This window comes from Electrophorus electricus, chromosome 13 (genome assembly GCF_013358815.1).
Source record: "Electrophorus electricus isolate fEleEle1 chromosome 13, fEleEle1.pri, whole genome shotgun sequence".
Classification (NCBI taxonomy): Eukaryota; Metazoa; Chordata; class Actinopteri; order Gymnotiformes; family Gymnotidae; genus Electrophorus; species Electrophorus electricus.
In genome coordinates this window covers 7,088,672-7,109,973 of record NC_049547.1, presented here as the reverse complement: position 1 = coordinate 7,109,973, position 21,302 = coordinate 7,088,672, and the positions used below count along the sequence as shown (strand labels likewise).

Sequence of the window (21,302 nt, the reverse complement as noted above, 5' to 3'; positions counted from 1 at the left end):
ATAATCACTTGTACTGCAAACTAGAGAAGTGTGAGTTCCACCAGCAGGAGGTGAGCTTCCTAGGGTACATTATCCGTGAGGGTAGCATGCGCATGCAACCTGGTAAGGTGGAAGCAGTAAGGGAATGGCCCAAACCACAAACGCTCCGGGAGCTCCAACATTATCTGGAGTTTGTGAATTTCTATCGGTGATTTATAAAGTCGTTCAGTACCCTACCCCAGCCCTTCATGGACTTGCTCCAGGGACAAGCCAAGAGACTGAAATGGCACCCCGAGGCTGTCAGAGCATTCAAGAAGCTTAAGACCCCTTTTTCCACAACTCCCATCCTGCAGCAATTTGACCCCGACAAGCCTTTTGTGGTGGAGGTGGATACTTCAGCACAGAGGAAAGGTGGGACAGTTCAGACCCATCACGTATTTTTCAAAAAAGCTAAGCCCAGCTGAAAGAAACTATGGGATAGGAGATCGAGAGTTACTGTCCATGAAACTCCCCTTTTGAAGAGTGAAGACATTGGTTAGAGGGGGCAAAACACTCATTTACAGTAATGACGGACCGCAAAAACTTGGAATATCTTCACACAGCCAAGAGACTGAATGTGAGACAAGCCCACTAGTCACTCTTCCAGATTCCGGTTTCAGGTTACCTATAGATCGGGTGAAAGGAATGTCAGCGCAGATGCTCTCTCAAGGCAGCATAACGTGACAGCCCAACCTACCAATCTAGAACCAGTTCTCTCCCCTTCATGTTTCTTGGCCACACTGAAGTGGGACATCGATCGGGAAATTGAAGCCGTGAACTCTCACCCATACTGTCCACCTAATCGCCTCTTCATTCCTCCTCAACACCACAGGACCCTCATTACATGGGAACATTCATCGGTGGGAACAGGACATCCGGGGTCCACCCGCACGGTCCAACTCCTGAGTGCTCGGTATTGGTGGCCCACCATGCATAGTGAGATCATAAAATACGTGGCATCTTGTGCAGAGTGTGGCCGCAGCAAGATACCGCACACCCCACCTGCAGATAATCTGATGCCCTTACCCAGTTCTCTATGTCCTTGGTTGCACATTGCTATAGACTTTGTTACAGGCCTGCCAATCTCGGAGAAGAACACAGTCATATTGGTGATCACAGACCGATTCTCAAAGATGGTGAGATTTGTCCTGTTAAAAGGACTAACTATGGCCTGGGAGATGGCTGATCAGCTCTTCCACCACATATTTTGGTAGTTTGGACTGCCAGAAGACATTGTTTTGGATCAGGACACACAGTTCACGTCCAGAGTCTGGAGGGAGCTGCTGGGAAAGCTGAACATCATGGTCAGCCTTACAGTCAGCCTTACATCTGGATACCAGCCCCAGGCCAATGGACAGGTGGAAAGAATTAATCAAGAACTGGGTACGTTCTTACGTTTATATAGTCATCAGCACCCAAAACCCGGAGTACCTTTCTCAGAATATGCTCAAAATTCACTACGCCATTCTGGCATGAGGCTGACACCGATTGAGTGTGCTTTAGGGTATCAGCCAGTGCTTTATCCATGGAATGCGCCCACATCCTGACCAGCCAGCCGTGGAGAAGTGGTGCCGATGCAGTGAGCGGGTATGAGAGGAAGCGCATCAGAACCTACGCAAAGCAATTGCCAGCTATGAAAGGAAGGTGGATATGAGACACGGGGAGACTCCACGATATGAGCTGAGACAACAGGTGTGGGTTTGCATGAAAGACGGCTGGGCAGGCCCCTCGGGGACGCTGGAAGCAAAATATGAGGGCCCATACACCATACTAGAGTGAGTTAATGTCACGTATCGTGTGGGTATGCCAGGAAACAGTAAGGCATCTTGGACTTTCCACGTGTCTGCCCTGGACCCGGTAGTGGAGGGTTCCCTTGCAGAGGAGGGTCGCCCCCCAGGTCCTCCGCCTCGCCCCATCGACATTGAAGGAGGGCCGGCATACAGGGTACGTGCACTACTAGATTCGCATCGGAGTGGGAAGAGACTTCAATACCTGGTTGACTGGGAGGGGTATGGCCCAGAAGAACGAAGCTGGGTACTGGCCTCCCAGGTATTGGACCCTGACCTCACTACCTCCTTCCACAGAGCGCACCCGGTGAATCCTGCTCCATGAAGACCGGGCTGACCACGTGTCAGGAGGCTGGCAGGGTCTTCGGAGGGGGGTTCTGTCACGGGATAACTGCCAGCAGGAAGGAGATGCCCACTTGCGATAGGGATCACTCCACTTCCGAGCCTTGCTCCCAATCCCTGGAGTATTGATTGTATGCACCTATCCTTGCTAATTGTGTCTATTTAAACCCACAGGAACACGCAGACAGCACTGCACATTAGCTGGCGAGCCCTCAGCATTGCTGTTGAACGTTGCTGCACTGCCATTGACTCAAGGATTACCTTGTGTGTTTAGTTTAGTTAGTGCTTCTGTTTCTTTATTATCTATGGATAACAAAAAGCACTTCCCTGCAACCCCGCCTCTCGCTTCCTCTGAGCCGCCTGCGTCACAAAATAGCTCTCCTATTGTGTAACGTGTAATTAAAAATATTTATGGCTCTTATAACAACAAGCTTGCAACTATGAATAAATTTTACATTAACCATACCTTCTTCTGGTAGGCTAATGACAACACTGTCCGCATGACTATTTCCATGACAAAATCTCAAACACCATCTAAAACAATTAATTTACAGCAAGTTTCAGCACCTACCTTACAAGCAGCCTAATACAAGACAAGTAGCAGTCTCTAACAAGAATTGCTTCCATCAATATTGGAACGTTAGTGCTGTGGTCTCTCCACAGCAGGAAAATGAGAGGCCAGTTCACGAGAGCTGCATGCATAAACTCTACTTTGCCCTCTTTGATGGGGCCTCACTTTAATAAGCTTTGAGCAATGAGCATTTCACTTTAATAAGGGATGGTAATAAAAGTCTCCTCAGTATGCAGAAGGTCCAAGGATTGAGGGAAGGATGGATGAAAGAGACAACCACTGGAGCATGCGTGTGTGTATGTTAGGAGGTGGGTGTTTGGGTTATAGCATCTGGAATATTCATTTTCCTAGGGAAAAATCCACAGCCAGAAGCCTTACTTGTTGAAACTGAGCTACAAACTCAAGGTACAATCATTCAGGTAATCCGCCACCACAGATAATTTAATCATAAATTCACAAATAATATTAAGTGTGTAAAAAAAAATTAGGCCTTGCAGATGCATTAGCAGAATTAACAAAATTCAAAATAAGATAAAATTCTATTTAAATTATTCATTCAGTTTGGCTTAAAATGCTGCTGTTAGAATTTTGAAGCTTGGTAAGTACAGTGCGTGGAAAAAATCACAAACCAAGCCAAGGAATTCGGTTAGATATTTCCCAAATAAAAAGTGAGAAAAGTCAACATAAGATATGCATCATAAAGAAAATTTAGGCTGGGTATGCAATCCCAAAATATTATCATGTTGGCACACAATTCTAAAACAGTAACTCTGACATGATAGGGGCATGTCATATCAGACGCATATGTTTACACTGTGTCAGGAATGGAGTAAAGGGATAGTTCAGGCTTACTAAAGGAAAGGTAGTGGGCTAGTGGATCATGACAGCCCATTCTGAAGAATCCGAATAGGTCTCATCTACAAAGCTAGCTGAGAAAAAAAAACAATTTCTTTAAATGAACACAACCTTTTCTAAGTCTCTTCAATCTGTAGATGTTCGGTGTGTCCTTGTGAGCTAAACCTTTCTGTGACCTTTCCTTTTACAACTTCAGGATGCAAAGAAACCAAGACAGGCTTACTTTAAAAAAATGACAGTGTAACATGCAATTTATTTATTTATTTATACTACTATGGTAAGATGCATCTGGGGATTTAGAAAAAGGATCCTCTTGGTTCACCTATGGAAACAAAATTTAATATGTGAACCTCTACAAAACTAAATTATGGCATTTGAGCTATAACATAATGATTATCAATATAAAACAATAATAGGCTATAACCATGTTATACACAATTTTTCTGTCAACATTGCAATGTTATGGTAATAATTACAGTGTTTAATAATGCCTGCATATATGAAATTGATGTTTAGGATATCATAAATATGGACCACATAACCATGGAATGAAAGGGGAAAAACAGATTTGAATGAAAAGGTGTTGTGCATAAATAAGAGATTACAATAATTTGCCCCTTTCGTCCATTAATTACTACCAAATTCATATTCACACACTGACAGGAAAGACATTATAATCACAATTGCAAACTAAATTTATGATTTCATTGCTTTTTCCTATGAAAGGCTTAGCATATTGTTGGCTAAATCTTAGCTAAATGTTTATCATAAACACATTTATATCAGTAAGATTTCCTTTAGGAACTTGTGTTTCATATCACTATATGCTCTGTGTGTATTTTCACATTCTGACCTTCAGTAATTAAAAATAAGGTAGAAATTACATTTACATTTATATTTACGGCATTTAGCAGATGCTCTTATCCAGAGCGACTTACAAAAGTGCTTTGTCATTTACTCATAGAATATATCCAAGTACAGTATAGTAGGTTAGAATTAAACATACTAATGAACTAGAATACTGTAGAATACAGGGATGAATGCTGATACCTAGAAGTGCAAAATACATAAGGTCTATCTTAAACAATGATAAGTGCTATAAACAATAAGTGCTAGAGTTTGTTAAACAACATAAACAGTGCCCTACAATACGTACTAAATTAGTCAGTCAATAAGGGAGCAGTGTCAGTTGTCCTTTAAATATTCTGCAAATAGATGGGTCTTCAGTCTATGTTTGAAGACTGCAAGGGACTCTGCTGTTCGGACAGCAAGTGGGAGTTCATTCTACTATTTTGGAGCCAGGACAGAAAATAGTCTCGATGCTTGTCGTCCATGAGACCTGAAGCAAGGTATTTCAAGCCGAGGCATACTTGAGGTTCGAAGTACTCGAGGTACGGATCGGGCTTTGACCATTGATCTCATGTATGAAGGGGCTGGTCCATTTTTGGCTTTGTAAGCAAGCATCAAGGTTTTAAATCTGATGCGTGCAGCTACAGGGAGCCAATGAAGGGAGCGCAGCACTGGAGTAACATGTGTGAACATCGGAAGATTGAAGACCAGTCGTGCTGCTGCATTCTGGACCAGTTGTAGAGGTTTGGTGGCTCTTAGAGGAAGACCAGCAAGTAGCAAGTTGCAGTAGTCTAGCTTTGAGATCACAAGAGACTGCACAAGCACCTGGGTAGCTTCCTGTGAAAGAAAGGGTTGAATCCTTCGTATGTTACAAAGGAGGAATCTGCAAGACCGGGTTAGATTAGAAACATGAGTTGAAAACAACAACTGGTTGTCCAAAGTTACGCCCAGGCTATGGGCAGCTTCGGATGGCGATATCAGGGAGTTCTCAAAGGAAACAGTGAGGTCATTTGGGAGTACCTGGGATGAACAGAAGCTCAGTTTTACTGGGGTTGAGCTTCAAGTGGTGGGCTGTCATCCATGACGCAATGTCAGTCAAGCATGCCGAGATACGTCTGGAGACCTGCATGTCAGATGGTGGAAAAGAAAGAAAAAATTGAGTGTCATCGGTATAGCAGTGGTAGGAGAAACCATGAGAAGATATTACATCACCAAGAGAACGAGTATACAAAGAGAAGAGAAGGGGACCCAATACTGAGCCTTGTGGAACACCAGTGGAGAGTCTACACGGTTTGGATGTGGATCCTCTCCATGTCACCTGATAGGACCGTCCAACCAGATAGGACTGCAACCATCTCCAAGCAGAGCCAGTAACACGAAGCCTGGAAAGAACAGAGAGAAGAATGTTGTGATTAAGTGTGATTTAGCAGGAGGAGCAGGTCGTGAGCCTCAGTACTGCTGTACATTCCATTGAGGCTCCCCAAATACATTCCATTATATAAGGGTTTCCAAGAAACACCTTTCTACAATTCCTTAATTAGCCTGTGGTGTTCAGGTAAGAGATCTTGGTACAAGGATCATGAGAAAACCTTCTAGAGTGGCTGCCTGGACAGCTGTGAAGAGAGCTTAGAAGCAACTGAACAAATAATGCTTTCTTTCCCTGAGGACAATTCAAAACAAAAAACAACTCTAAATGATTCTCCATCTCAGGTCTTCACCAACAAGAAGACCTTGAATGACTTTTCCCATCCATTTGGTCAAAACAGAATGCAAAATACTCCCACAGCTGTTTTAGGTTATACAGGTTGTTACACATATAAGTTGTCTATTGCAGTCATTCAAATTCTTCTCTTCAGACTTGACTAAGCATATTCCAAGCTGTTGCCAGACAGTGACAATTCATAGATCAGCTTTAAATATATCTGCTTCTATTCTGTGGAGATTTGATCATAATGTTTTTAGAAGATGCTACACTCAGCATTGGCCTTGAAATAACCTGGTATGAATATCAGGAGCAGCACATACAGGACCAGTGCTGTGTCTGTGTGTATTTTTATGTGCAAATGCATCACTTTAAAAATTGATTAACATTGATTGTTTACTGCAGGCAAAAATGCTAGACTTCAGGGATTCATCGATGTAACATCACACATGAAAACACATAATTGTGCCAAATGTGCCACCTATTAATGCATCAAAGCATTTATTTATCCATTTCATAAAGCATCCTTTTCCATGTTGTTTGTTGTGAATACAGAGACTAATCAATGATATGCAATGGGCATGCATTCAGAAAAGAAATTGTCTGTAGTATGTCTTTTGAAGCTGCCTGCTGTTGCTGTTATAGATAACTATTTGTTATGGGTTTAAGTACTAGTATTCAATACCTGAACCAAGCATGAACAATTTATTATTAATTTTTCTTACTGAAGTATTCAGCATATAGTGTAGATATTCTGGAAATTTAGACACAATAGAATATTTACATAATAAATGCTTCTGATAAAAGACATTTGTAAAATGTATGTTATTCACCTGCAGTGATAAGTATGCCATACTAATTATCACACTTCAAATCTATGCATTAATGTTTCTTTTAAGATACTCCATGTATCATTATGTACTGTGCAAGTAATATCTCTTCCGGCTCACTGAAAAATAATTGGGTCCTCTGTGGTTACATGCCAAATCTCATACATATGCAGGCAAGCGTTGTCATGGCAACACTGCAGCCACACTCTCCAGGTTTATTTTCAGCTTTAAAAAAGCGGGTGGGGGAAACACACAGGCACACGAAGAGCTGGACCCTACAATCTCACACCTCCTCTGGGTTGTGACTCACAAGGGACACTATTCCAAAACACTGCAGTGTGCAACTTGGACTGGGAGCAAGACAGCTGCCTGTGTTTTTGACTACAGGCGGAAATTTAAATTGACTTTCCTTCAGATTTGGGCATGAGCTTGCACGAGTCCTGAGATTTTGTCTTTGTTTACAAAATGAACCCAGTATAATAATTAACCATGCCATGTCAATGTAACTGCTTGCCTGTGATTCTACTCTTTTAGTATTTAAAAAAAAATCACCAAAGTCTCATTATTAATCCATTAATTAATGAATACAAAATACATAAAAATTTAAATGTCAAATTTCAAAACTAATAACAAAGACACAGTGCCCTTTTTGTCTAGATTTTCAGGATTAAACTAATGTTCTTTTATTCAAGATACATAGCAATCCTCTTTCTCCTACTACAATAACAGTCCATACAAAGCAGGTTCTAAAGCTATTTTACTCTAATGGCATCAGGTTCATGAATTGCTTCCATGCTGGGTCTCTCTGGCAGGAGCTGTTACATTTTTTTCATGGCCTGTGATGTCATGAATAAGAGTCAGAGTCCACTGTGTGCTGTGGGCAATTCAACATCAGATCTAAGGTCATAGTCTCAGGTTCACATGCTGAAGCTGTGAACATTCTGCTGTCATGATGGATTGCTTCAGTAATTTGGTTGCTGGGTTTGTGGAGGGTGTGTATATGTGTAGGGTTCATAGCATATTTTTATCTGTCTGAAGAGAGAAGCATGCTTGTCTTTGAGCTTAACAAATAAAGTGTATTTGAACATTGTGTTTTCTCACTGGCATGCACAGACATATAAGAATATGTGAGGGAAACCAGAGTGTGAGGGGAATTAATTAGACTTACAATGTATGAGAGATCTGGACTGATCAGGTGCAGATGGAAATCAGGTCTTGGCATTGTGACTGAACACAATGACATGGGTGAAATGAGCCAGGCATACATCACACTTTCCATTTTGCACAGGAAGTGAGCTGTCTTGCTGTACTGAATGACTGATCACTTCTACTTCAAACATTCAAACAGTAGAACAGATCCTAAAACTGGTAGCTTTCAAAATTGCTTGTTTGCTACATAGGATGTCTTTTGCTGGTAATAACAGTTATTGGTAGAGATATTCAAACAGGGAACATTAATTAATCAACAGTGTGATCTGTTGTACTAATGTCTATTGATGTCATTTGATAAGTATTGTTTTACTGCATGGTAAGAATAGTCAAATTTATTAAATGTAGGCACATAAACACTAGAGGGCACTGCAGTACACACAAACAAAATCTTATTTGAATTAATTTCTTAATGAGAATATACTGCGCATTATGTGTGTTCAGTGTAGTCAATTACAAAACATTAATTACTTTGAAAATGTATAACTTCAAACCTCCAAGTGACATTTGGTCCAGCCATACCACTAGACACCATTACTTATCCTATTATCCTATTGGTCCCAACACGCTAACTAATTACATTAGGTGTTGAAAACAGTGTGCCATTTGCAAACAATTCTTTCTGTGTGTAAGTTGTATCTTGCATATTTTGGTGCTGCATGCTTATGTGCTGACTTTTTTACATTAAGTGGAATTCATTACGTGGAAAAGTTATATCTTTGTTATGACTTTCATAAAAGCAATTTTAAGGTCAGACTGATGATTGTCATTTCAAACTTATATGTTTGATGTAAAATGTGCTTTATGGTTCTATTTGTCCACTACTGTCTAATTACTTATCAGGTACTTTTAGGCAGGGTTGTCAAACCATTCTGGCCTGACAGACTTATGTGGGGCAAGGCCAGGAGGTGTTAAAAAGAAGAAAAAAGGCAAAGAAAGTTCACGAGATGAATAAGATCCCCAGCAGTCTTGCCATTCTTTCATATGCTGAGCAAGGCCTCTATACATTAATATTATAATTAAGTGTCAACCACAGAGAACTGGGATAGCACTGATTCAAGAAAAGACAAAGGTAGACAGAACAATGGGGGACTTCAGAGAGATTTGAGCTCAAAATTAAGCAATACTTCCTACGAATCCTGTACGCATAATACATTAAAATTAATGCCCTGTATCTACTCACATGTACATATTATGAAGCAGTAATGTAAAACTTTATAAAGATCACAAAAATTACATACCAGATTTTAAAATTAATATGCATTTTACTAGTGTTAGATTACACCTCATTTAAAAATCTATATTTCTCTCTACATATTTTTTCACAGTAAACATGTTCTTACATTTGCTGAAGAACTATATGTAAGAACTTTTTTAAGTAAGGCTGTGTACTAAGTATCAGAAAATAACAGTCAAAACCCATATATCTCACATCAAGGGGCAACACAAATTAACGTTCCATCTTTGCAATTAACACCTGCAATTTCCCCATTCAAAATACACAATGTTTAGCTATTATAGCTATTATTTCAATTATTTTGTTACTGTAAAGCAACAGAATTGAACATTAGAAACACCTTGTAGACAAACAGTTAAAGTCTATGACTTGCTGCCATGGACAATTTATATCAGTCTTAGTCACTTTGTCACTGGTCATTTTCTGACAGATGTGGATGGGATATTTTTAGATTGCAAACCATTCTCATCTACTCTCAGAGCTCCTGCATTATCAGTGCACTACCATACCCACTGCCCTGCCACCTCCTTGTCAGGGTCTATGATGTACTGAGTATGGACCACAATCCAAATAAGTGGTAAGAAAATAACTATTAATAAACTGGGTAGAGAGTTGCTGATAAGTTTTTTACTGTAATTGATACCGTCAAATTTATATTAAACAAAGGCACCTATATGACAGGTGTACCTAATAAAATAGCCAAAGAGTGGAGGTGCAACATAGGTAGTTCTAATAAAGTGGATATTTTTTGTAGTAATATTCATTATAAATCATAACTTTATATGACATCTGTGGCACACATTTATATATATGTTATAATGTATTATAACAAATACCTTAGGTTTGAAAAGAAAACTGTCTTCTAAAGGACTGTAAAAGTGTATACAATGTAATAAACCATTTTGTCTGATATTCATAGATTTTAAGTGAATGAGGTGATATTAAAAAAAACTAACAGCTTTGCATGCTAACTACAAACCTCATGCAAAATGAAAGCTGCATATTAAATTTATTTATTTTTAATTTTTTTCACACAAATGCCAAAAGGGCTGTACATAATGCTTTATTTGATCTTATATATTTTTATAAGCTTTTGAATTCTACAACAGACAAAATTTTTTTAATGCATTTTAGCATATGCTATGTGACAATTTAATAATATGGGAGGTATTTTTTAAGAGTATGTGAGACATACCAAAGTATAAGTTGTAATGCATTACAACATTACATTACAACAATTGTGATCACAGTGCTATAAACATGTTTTGGAGTAGTGTGTTGTCAGACCATTCTAAGGGGTGAAAAACAAGTGGACAAAATATATATAGAAATACAGATTTTAGAAATAAAGTAAAATTAAAAAAAACAATTAAAATAGAGTACTTCGTGTATTCTTGGTTACTTCAGAATTCATGTCTGCCTGAGAGTAGAAAAATAAAGTGTTGTGGTTAGGGTTAATCAAAACTGTTTATCAGTATGGCTTCAAGGACTCACTGCTATGTAGATGCTGACTTGTCCATTCTGATGATATTCTGAAGAGTTCTGTAATGTAAATCTATTAGTAAAATCGCAGGAAATCTGACTGATCCAATGTATGATTATCACAGGGTGGGATGGTGATCTATAGCTGTCTGCCCCTTCTCAACTCTCAGAACAATGGGCTACATATTGTAAATTAAAATTCAAAACCTGTATTACCCATGTAACTATAGGTACTTGTGACATTCTTATATGAAATATGCATTTAATATGTTATGAATACATATGATGTATAATGCATACAGTATTTATAATTGTTACTAAATATTTTTCAGTGTGACATGTCTCAACATTTGATCATCTTAGGTGTGAAATTTTATAACCTTCAGGTTGCAAATGAAAATTCTTGAAGGGAGCTGTCAAGGAAATCCATAAGCTATTAACTGGCATTTGCACAATGGATTTCACAGATTGCCCAGCTGTACATCTCTTTCTATTGCTCCTGGAGTTACCATGTTGACATCAGTGTCGAAACCAAGGTTTTGAGAATGTGCAATACGTAAAGCATCGTTAACATCAGAGCTTTAAGGAAAACAAATCTGTCTGAAAAAGACTGATGATAACAAGGGCAGATGTACAAAAATCTTTGTTCAACACTGGGATGTATGTGAATGGTTCAAGTGCATATATGTCTGCTGTGATGTCACAAAGTGGTAAAGGCAATACGTATAATAGAAGATTATAACATGTACATGTTTCATTTAGATTAAGCTTTTGAAGCAGCTCGTCTTGTGCAAAAACACAGATGCAGTTACTATGAAACTATAGCAGCTGGAGCATAACCATCTGACTACCACTAACCCTCTGATGGTCACGTGTGTTTATCCTTATTTTATTGTAATAATAATAATCATCATCATCATCATCCTCCTCCTCCTCCTCTTCATCATCATCATCATCATCTAAAAATAACCGAAAGCACCTTTAGTTTAATTTGTAAAATGTAAGGTCTATAGAATTAACTTTCACTATGACCTTGCATATCCACACATTAATTCATTACAAAGTAATATTTATTTTGCAAATGTAGAGCTCTGTAGTTTTTTAACTGGGCTACTAAACCTCCATACTGTGGGCAGTTAAAAAGTTCAAAAGTGTGCAAGTACATTCACATATCAATATGTTTAACACAGTTAAATAAATTATTGATTGCTGCTTTTCTTACCACGAGGTCCCAGACACAGAGGAAGACCATGTCTTCAACAACAGGAGTTTAGAACCACTGTCATTAATGATCTCTTGGTGATTCAAGTTTATGCTCATCTCTAGTTTACTGAAACAGTGATTATTTTATGTTTTAGTAACTGATGAGTTGAGTAGAGAAAGATTAACATGCAGTGAAGTGTCTATAGTCTTAGTCACCCGTTATCTTATATTAGCCTTGCAGAGAAAGCAGTAGAAGGACAGTATATATAATCACCAACATCTCAGCCACACAGCACTCCCTGTGCCTAAAACTGTGGCCAAAAAAAAAAAAAAAGTGATACTGCACTGTATCACTCACAGCATCCATGGAGTCTAAACATGATTCTGATAAATTCCCTGTCTAGACCTATGAAAATGGCCTGGCCTATGCCGTTTATAGTAATTTGTATTTGTGCAAATTGCTATAAATTCTTTCTTACTTTCTTAGATGAAACAAGCATCCCCTAAACAAGCAACCACTAAACTGACACATGATAAAACAATTAACTTGCCTTTAACACACCCATAAAAAAACAACACAAATATTTATTGTTCTGAATACAATTTGTAAATAAAAAAACAATGTATTTGATGTGATTTTTATGTGGTGATTATATTTCTTATTAATATGAAATTATGACCACTTTGGTAAGAATTCCAACACATTCATAACCATCCCTAGCAATTCTAATGAATCCCGCATGAGATCAGCTTTGTCGTTTAGTTAGACCTCATACTGATTGTATGATAAACCTGCCTCTAGCAGTTTCAGCTATAGCCACTTGGTCTAAGTGCTTTAACAATGTGCTAAAGATTTGTCTTATTTTTTCATCACTATTAGACACATTTTCATCTCAAGGCATGATTCTCTAACAGGGTCTGTATATACAGGAGCTACTTCTTTTCCATGTCACTGAAGACAGTCTCAGTATCAGATAATAACTGCAGAATCTGATATTATTTTAAATCACTTTAGATCACTTTATACAAAATCAACTACTTGATGAATTTTGTGCTCTGCTGGCATGTACAAGTTCATTTAGCCTCTACTCCATTACTTGCAGGTCGATTCCTAACCAGCGAACTACAGTTGGGTATTATTTGGATATTTGGATATTATTTGAGTAGCAGAACATTCTCATCACAGAATTAATACTGAAACTGGTGTTAACAATAGTAGGGACACAGTTATGGGTGTTGAACTGTTCAGGTTTATCAGATATAGTAAAAGGTTAAGCATTGGTGTCACTGCTGGCCGCTCACCTAACAAGATCTAGGTAACAGCTATACTGTGGTCAAAAACTAGTTACTGAAAGGTTAGAGGACTGATAACACAAATGGATGGACAGCTAAAAAAAAGTGGCTGGTGAGAGTATTTGTGTCCAATATATTAGAATGTCAAAATATAATCTTTTCAAATATGTCCATCTCAGCAGATTATTTCAGATACTGCAGATACTATTAGTAAAATGTATATATTTAAAGTTAAATTAAATGTATGTAAATTATTTAAGAAACTAAACCTTTTAAAATCCCTTAACAAAAAAGATGTTGCATATGTCCATAGCAGGAGGATCCACCTTTGCAGATGCAACATATGGCTACCTGGATACCACTAATGAATTCCTTCCTCTCAGCCTTCTGATATATATGTATAGAGCACAGCATTCTGACATTCATTATTCAAGACCAGTGCCCCACAGTTTCTCTTCTGGGAGACACTTATTCAGTTTGACATATCAGTCTACTTTTTCACACATTACTAAAATTGTAGTCTGCAGTGACCATGTTGGGGAAGAAATTCTGGCGCAGTAAACAAACTCCGCAAAGCTTTAATCTATCATTATTTGTGTTCTATATCTTAATAGATGGGTACTAAGTTAGATCATCACTTAAGTAACTCAGAACAAATATCTGACATATCTAAAAATCAAACATTCATTTTGCATACTTTCATCCTATGAAGCTTGTAACTGAAGTTAAAAGATAATAGACTACCTAAAATGCAAACAGGTTTGTAAACAGATGGCCTTGCTGTTGGCCTTACAACAATAGTTTGGTGACATAAAGACATCATCACTGTGCAGAAATATGACAAACACATAAAGCATTGAAACATGCCACTCCAAATAACTCATTTGCAATGAATAATTGATTTATGACACTCCAATTCTGCATTACCACTAACAACCACTCTATCACATGGTATCCAAGATCAATATTATGCACCAAAGAGCAAGTGACCTGGAAAGCTAACTGGGAGTACTGTTAAATTATATCAATACACATATTAATTAGCAATATAAATTAGAATACAATGATTAATCCTTGTCTTTCCATTATAAAAAAATAATGAAATGTTTTACATTTTCTGTATACATGTCCATATAGAAATCCACATGATATTGGCATTTACATATTGGAGATAATACAACATGGCACTGGGTAGGACAGTGTATTGGTCTCACAGTCAGAGCCTTGCTGCAAAGTCCAGCCAACAAATCCATTTGGGGCAACTGACAGAGAGGATAGGGGTGGGAAAGTACTAAAATCTATTCAGCCCAGTGCAGCATGATTCGCTTATCCATGCACACAGACTTGAAGAGTGTAGCTTTCTGGCAAAAAAATTAAAAATAAATGCTGTACGGATCAAAAACACACCATGTCTTTACTGTCAATGGGTCTGGCTCTACACTGCAGAGGCAACCAGGGCCTAAACCAGCACTGAACAGGCAGGATCAGGGCTTTGGCTCTTCCACTGCTTCCTGTCCTGTGTTCTCAGCCTGGATGAGTGAGGCAGAGGAAAACCTGTCAGCATGCTGCCTCTCCAGACCGTTTTCTCCCACTTTTACCAACGTGCATGGATCTATGTCCCTCCCCAGACAAAAGGACTCAACTGGTAGCCTCAAAAGATCAGATAAAAGTCTGCAGCACTCACTGTCCAGTGTAGAAGGATCAGTAACCAACATCAAGAGCTTCACTGCATTTCAAAGCTCCAACTTGAGCCTGCGAAGCTCCACCATCAGTGTCCACAGTCTCAATACGAGATGCCGAAGTTCCAGTTCTAGTTTGCAGAGTGGCAGCTTCTGTGAGGATGATGGCTGGGACACCAACAGCTGGAGCTCAGGTGCCACCTGCCTGCTGCAAAACTCTATTAGGCAGCACAGTGAGCAGGTCTTCCAAGACCGCACCAGCTCATGCAGTCAACCTGAACCAGCAAGTGTGTCTGACGTTGGCTACCAGACCTTTCACAGATGCCAAGATACTGAACGGAAACTGGAGAAAACAGCACAGAATGAACATGTAGAATGGCACGATTCCATGCAGAGCCAGTCCTGTAGCACTGTTGCGTCATCTACATCAGCACTCCCGGATGAGAAAATTGAGGCAAAGCTCAAATTTTCCAGATTTCTGGATGAGGTAACCTGCAGAGTATTGGATCCTGAGAGTCTGCAAGCCTTCGGTGTAGTGTACCAGAAGGAACAGGTTTTTATGGAACCACCAAGAAGAACTTGCTTTGAGACTGACATAGATATTGTATGGAGAGAAGATGAGTTTAGCTCCACAGACACAGATGGAAAGAAACAACAGGGAATAAACAAAAGAACCTTGATGATTAGTCCAAACACCTCCAAAAGAAACTTTGCTGTAAAAAAATGTGCAGTTTCAGTTTTTGATGGAAAGAATATTGTAGTTTCAGACCAGTCACCTGGATTTTCCAGAACACCCTACCATACCACTTCTTTACGCAGACCTGCTCACAGCAATTTGGTGAGTACTTTTTAAGTGGATTCTTGGCGTCCCAGCAATTCAAACATTATTCAGTTCGCATTTAACAATATTATGCCATTTTTTCATAACCCTTGAATGTTAAGTTGATTGCAGTATTCATTGCCAAGAGTGCAAAAAAATATCTTATGTACTGTAAAGTAGAAAAAAATATATGTACATATTTATACATATATATGGTTGTGATCTTTGATGTTCTCTTTTCAAAATTAATCTGAACAGAAATCTGCCATAATGTCCCCTACAATACTCACTTTTTCAAAAGATTTTAGTTATTCGCTTGTGTATATATTATGTTGTGCACATTTTAGATATCTTTCCCTCAAACATTGCTCAGATTAAAACCAACAGTAAATACTTCATGTTCTGTCACTAAAAATGTATTGTCTTTACGCATTACTCTCACCAAATACCCAAATCAATGTCGGCACTACAAGAACAGTGTGTGTTTGCCCTATTCACCTCCCCCATCTGCTAGGGAACAAGGCTATTAATGATTCACAGTTGTCTGGACTTTTTGTCTGAAACTACTCTTTCCTAAATGCCATGCACCAAAGGTGGCCTGTTCTTCAGTGGTACAACCAACCAACACCTGCCATTGATGGCTGGAGCATATTAAAACACCTCAGTTGAATAGATTCCTGTATTAGAATTCTGTCTGTGCCATCTCCTTAGTAACTGCATTGTGCATGTTGTGTGTGTGTGTGTGTGTGTGTGTGTGTGTGTGTATGAACTGTTTTCCTTTTGATTATAAGGATTCTTCTCAACTGTCGTGTTGAACTGTGGGTCTTTCACTGAATACCCTTCATGAAAATACAAATGAATGGCAGCAGTAGTTTGTGTGTGTGTGTGTGTGTGTGTGTGTGTGTGTGTGTGTGTGTGTGTGTGTGTGTGTGTGTGTGCGTGTGTGTGTACATGAGTGGGTGCAATAGTGGGTGGATAGACAAGTATGCTTTTGAGATGTTCATTTGTGTTTAAACAATAGTATGCACACATATGTAATCGATGTGACCTGCTCAGCTGAATGCTGGGGTGCATTTCATAGTGGTAAACACATTGAGAAAATATATGCATTTGCTCTATGATGCTGAGTATCCATGGCTACGTAACCATGGTCCAATAAGTACTATAAAGGGTGCATTGGCCACAAATGCAGCAAAGGTTGTATACAATAACATAATCATTTAGCTGCACACAAGAATAATTTAAAATTTTGTTACTGTTAAGACTAGATAAATGATATAGTAATATTATATGATGATGGTTACATGCTGATGGTTGATGGTTATTATTAAATAATTATTACTACATATTATTGCCAAAATTATTTCTGTCAATATTACCATATAAATTATGATGCAGAAAGCTTGCAAAGCAAAATGGGCATATGCATGTGGCTGTATAATATCATAAAGAAAACATGTTTTTTTTCTTCTGATTGTTGGCTGACTTCCACATGGCTGAGGGAGGGTTTGGTGTCTCTAGTGTGGATGAATGCAGAGAGATTTTGCTCTGCTTAAGGTGCAGACAGACTAAATTCACTGCAGCCTAGCAAGGAAGCACTGTCAGTACGCCAGTGAGTCATCCTACTGTGTGTGTGTGTGTGTGTGTGTGTGTGTGTGTGTGTGTGTGTGTGTGTGTGTGTATGTCTATCATATCCTAGTGTTTTCCCAGATCTTCATCAGCAACCATATGCTCAGGGTCATACTGTTTTGAAGCTTTAGTAGCATTTCATTCCTCCATTTACATATCATTTCATCTCATTGCATCATTTTTATGTCATCACCCAAATTTTTATTATCACCATTTGCACTATATTCAAACATGTAATGAATCTCTATGATGTGTCATGGTGCAATCATCATTGCTCATATTTTATCATATTGTATTAACCTTCAAATGACACATCCTCACACTTATGCTAGTTTCAACACAGAAGAAGAATAAGAAGTCAATATCTGACTGATTACTTGTGTGCAAATCAACCTATTCTCTGAGGTAGACCCACCCACTCTGAGGTAGACCTCAGCTGCTCATGAGAAGGTACATCTTTTTAGTGCTAACATAATTTCTTCTTTTCAAAGATAATGCATAATCTCTTTTCTCTTCTGTTTGACTGCACAAATGAATAGTGTGGGAATGATGGAAGCTTGCAAATCCTCTTGACAAGCAGTGTTTATATATAATAAAAATCAAATCAGTCCAGTGTGGAGCAGCAATGAGATGACAGTGAGGAAGACATAACCTCTGATCTGTTTTTAAATCCCCACTTAATGTTTTCCCCAGGCCTCTGATGGAGAGACGCATACTATGAGGTAGGTCACTTTCTTTCACTTTTCCTATGTGTTTCCCTCTCCCTCCCTGCCTCCCTCCCTCTCTCCCTCCCTGCCTCCCTCCCTTTCTCTCATTCGGTTTCCTCTCGCGCTCTCTCGCCCATTCTCTTGCTGCTGCCTCAGTGTGTGCTGAGGTGCTCAGTGCTTGCTAAGGCAACTCTCTCTGTTGAGCGACTGGGGAAGCCTCATTGTAATGCATGCTGCTAAAAGCTGGGGATACAGGCACATGCACACACTGATCTGATCCGAAAATGAGACGTAAAGCTCACAGACGGTAAGACAAGGAAGTCTTTTAGAAAACATGCATGCAGAAATGTGTGTGTGCATGATGCGTATCTGTGTGTGTGTGTGTGTGTGTGTGTGTGTGTGTGTGTGTGTGTGTGTGTGTGTGTGTGTGTGTGCGTGCGTTTATAAGGGAATGTGTCACACAGGCTGTTGCACTCAATTATGAATGTGAGAGTTTGTCCTTTATTTTCTTTGATGCTGCAAGTTGTTTCTATTTGATGTCTATTCCTCTAATAACACCACTTAATATTAGATTAGGTTTAATATTACACAGGTCAGATTTATTATTACAATTCTGAACAAGAAATTCATTATGAGTTGAACAAGGGAAACACTGATTCTATGGACATAGTTAACATTTTATAGATTATTTTGCATTTGTACTCTGGTGAAGATGATGCCAGTTCAGGTGACGTGTTAGTTTAGCTGATTTTTACTCTCTTAATTACAGCTAATATTCTTCAATTTTCCTATTTGCAAGAAACAATGAAGAAAGAGAAATTATTTATCTCTAATGTCAAATACTAATTAAATATTACCTAAAAACCTTTTTAAAAAGATATTTTAAACTCCACAGCAGTAATACATTTGCAAACTATAAATACTTTTATATTTTCTTAAACAAAAAAAGATTTCCAAAGGGTTTGTATATGAATATGAATAATTCTCTGCAGCTGTAAAATCAACCTATGAGTAAATTATCTCAAAATGGCAATAAAACTCAGAATCAGAACATTTCTGTTTTCCTTTTTCCTACAGTATGAGTACAGTTTCTGGGGCAACAGGCTACTAAACCTATATCATTCATCTCTGTGTGAAGATATAAAATCTCTAACAGAACAATGAACAAATCCCTGATTATATAAACTATTACCCATTTATCCGTTTATAATATACCATTGAAGGCTATTATTATTATTATTATTATTATTATTATTATTATTATTATTATAGTTGTTATTGTTTCTGACTTTCATCAATAAGAGCATTTTAAATGCTAGTTTTTTGAAAGAAATTAAATTAACAGATATGAACAGAAATTAAATGAACTACCCATCCAGTTTTTAATGTGGATTTCCAGTACATATCACAGTGCTAACATCCGCACAAAGTCTCCAGTCCATTAAGAAGTTGATTGTGTTCTCTTTCATTAATTTTGTGGAGAGATATAAATGAGACACATGATCCCCATAGAATGATATGAAATGAAAGCTACCACAGCCTCTAAAACTGCTTGTTCACTGGGGAGTGAGTGGGTAAGGCTTTGAATAAACGTCTATACATCAGTTAATCATTCACATGGAAAAATCTAAGGGAAGTCCAAGTAGTTCACACAGTGCTTTAGGGGCTTCCATCTCACAGATGAACATAGAACCATGGAGAAAACAAAGAGCATCACACTGCTGAAAAACCTGAGAGGCTTGTTCATTCAAAGTTCTGCTGTTATCATCAGAGATTGAGAACCTAGAATAATGTGCCATTACCAAAACTGTCCAGACATTTGGTTGGGACAAACAAACAAACAAACAGATATATATATATATATATATTGAGGATAAACCTGTTTTGTAAATCTGAATAGTTACAAACTGTGTTGCTAGCTTAGCTGCTTGTTGCTGCTCTCTTCTTTCACTTCAGAGGAAAGATGTGCTAGTGAACTTGCAAGTCAGGGTTACAGTATGGACCAATATGGACCTTAGTGCTAAAGGTGGGTTGGGGTCCTTATAAATGATGATTGTGTGTGAAGCCAAATAATACAAAAACATTGATTTCATATATAGTGCTTGACAAAAACTACTAAGCTCCCCACACTGGCTTCAGTGCTGCAAAAGGGTTTTCATAATTAGGTTGCTAATAACTGGTTAATAACCCAGAAAGCTTTTAATTTTTACCTTCCTGGAGCTCCTGTCTATATGACTGAATGGGCCCTTATGTTTAAAGCTCAGGGCTTGAAAGTGTATCACCATGATAGGTTCTGCTTTCTGTCCCCTTATTAAGAAAGCAGTTATATAGCCAAAGACTTTAAATTTCCCCAAAGGGTAGGTGCAGAAACTTCACTTCAACCCGCAGATACCAGAGCTGCCTTAGGCAACAACACTGGGAAAAGTGCATGTGTGTATGTGAATGTGCATGTGCATGTGCGTGTTTGTGTGTTTTGGAGTCTGGCAGTAACATGGATTTAGTGGATAAATGGGAGACCTAGAGGACAGAGAGAGTGAGCAAGCTGTAGAATGCAGAGATTCAGGTTTGTGTACAATTCTGACAACTCTACAGAAAAGTAAAAGTAAGACAAATATAGAGCTCTAACTGACACCCATTAGTGCTCTAGCTACCAACTTTTAAATCCTCACTGTACCTCAGTTACATTATACATTTTTAATTTCGAGTTACTTATTTGTTTATCATATTATTTATTCAAAGCTTGTACTGGGGGTCCAGCCATAATTCTCTGGCTTCACACTTTTATCTGCTTCCCACTTTCTGAGCTTCATTGTTGGTTGTCAAAATCGGAACAAACTATTAACAGTTTAACAACATCATTAAGTTATATATGTTAACATATTCTGTATTTAGGATTATAACTAGTGCTAAATATATATGACATCCTTTAATTAAGTTCATGTTTAGTAAGAGCTTTGACCTGCATACCCATCCTCAAAATGTGTAAATCTTTCAATCTGCCTCCCTGAGCAAGGTGTGAATTAATGAGAAGCCCACAGCTGTAAGAGTCAGTGTGAAATGTTTGCACTAATTCATGTTTTACTTAGTAT

The 21,302-nt window shown here is 38.4% G+C and overlaps 1 protein-coding gene across 3 annotated transcripts in view; it reads left to right on the top strand.

Annotated features, from left to right (window-relative positions):
- The first annotated feature begins 18,379 nt into the window (after positions 1-18,379).
- LOC113587273 (brain-enriched guanylate kinase-associated protein) overlaps positions 18,380-21,302 on the top strand; it is a 38,888-nt gene continuing 35,965 nt past the window's right edge. For all 3 annotated transcript variants that reach the window (XM_027025853.2, XM_027025852.2, XM_027025851.2), the window contains exon 1: positions 18,380-18,520. In XM_027025853.2, coding sequence (XP_026881654.2) covers positions 18,498-18,520 — 23 coding nt within the window. In that variant the 5' untranslated portion in view covers positions 18,380-18,497. The remainder of the gene's footprint in view (positions 18,521-21,302) is intronic.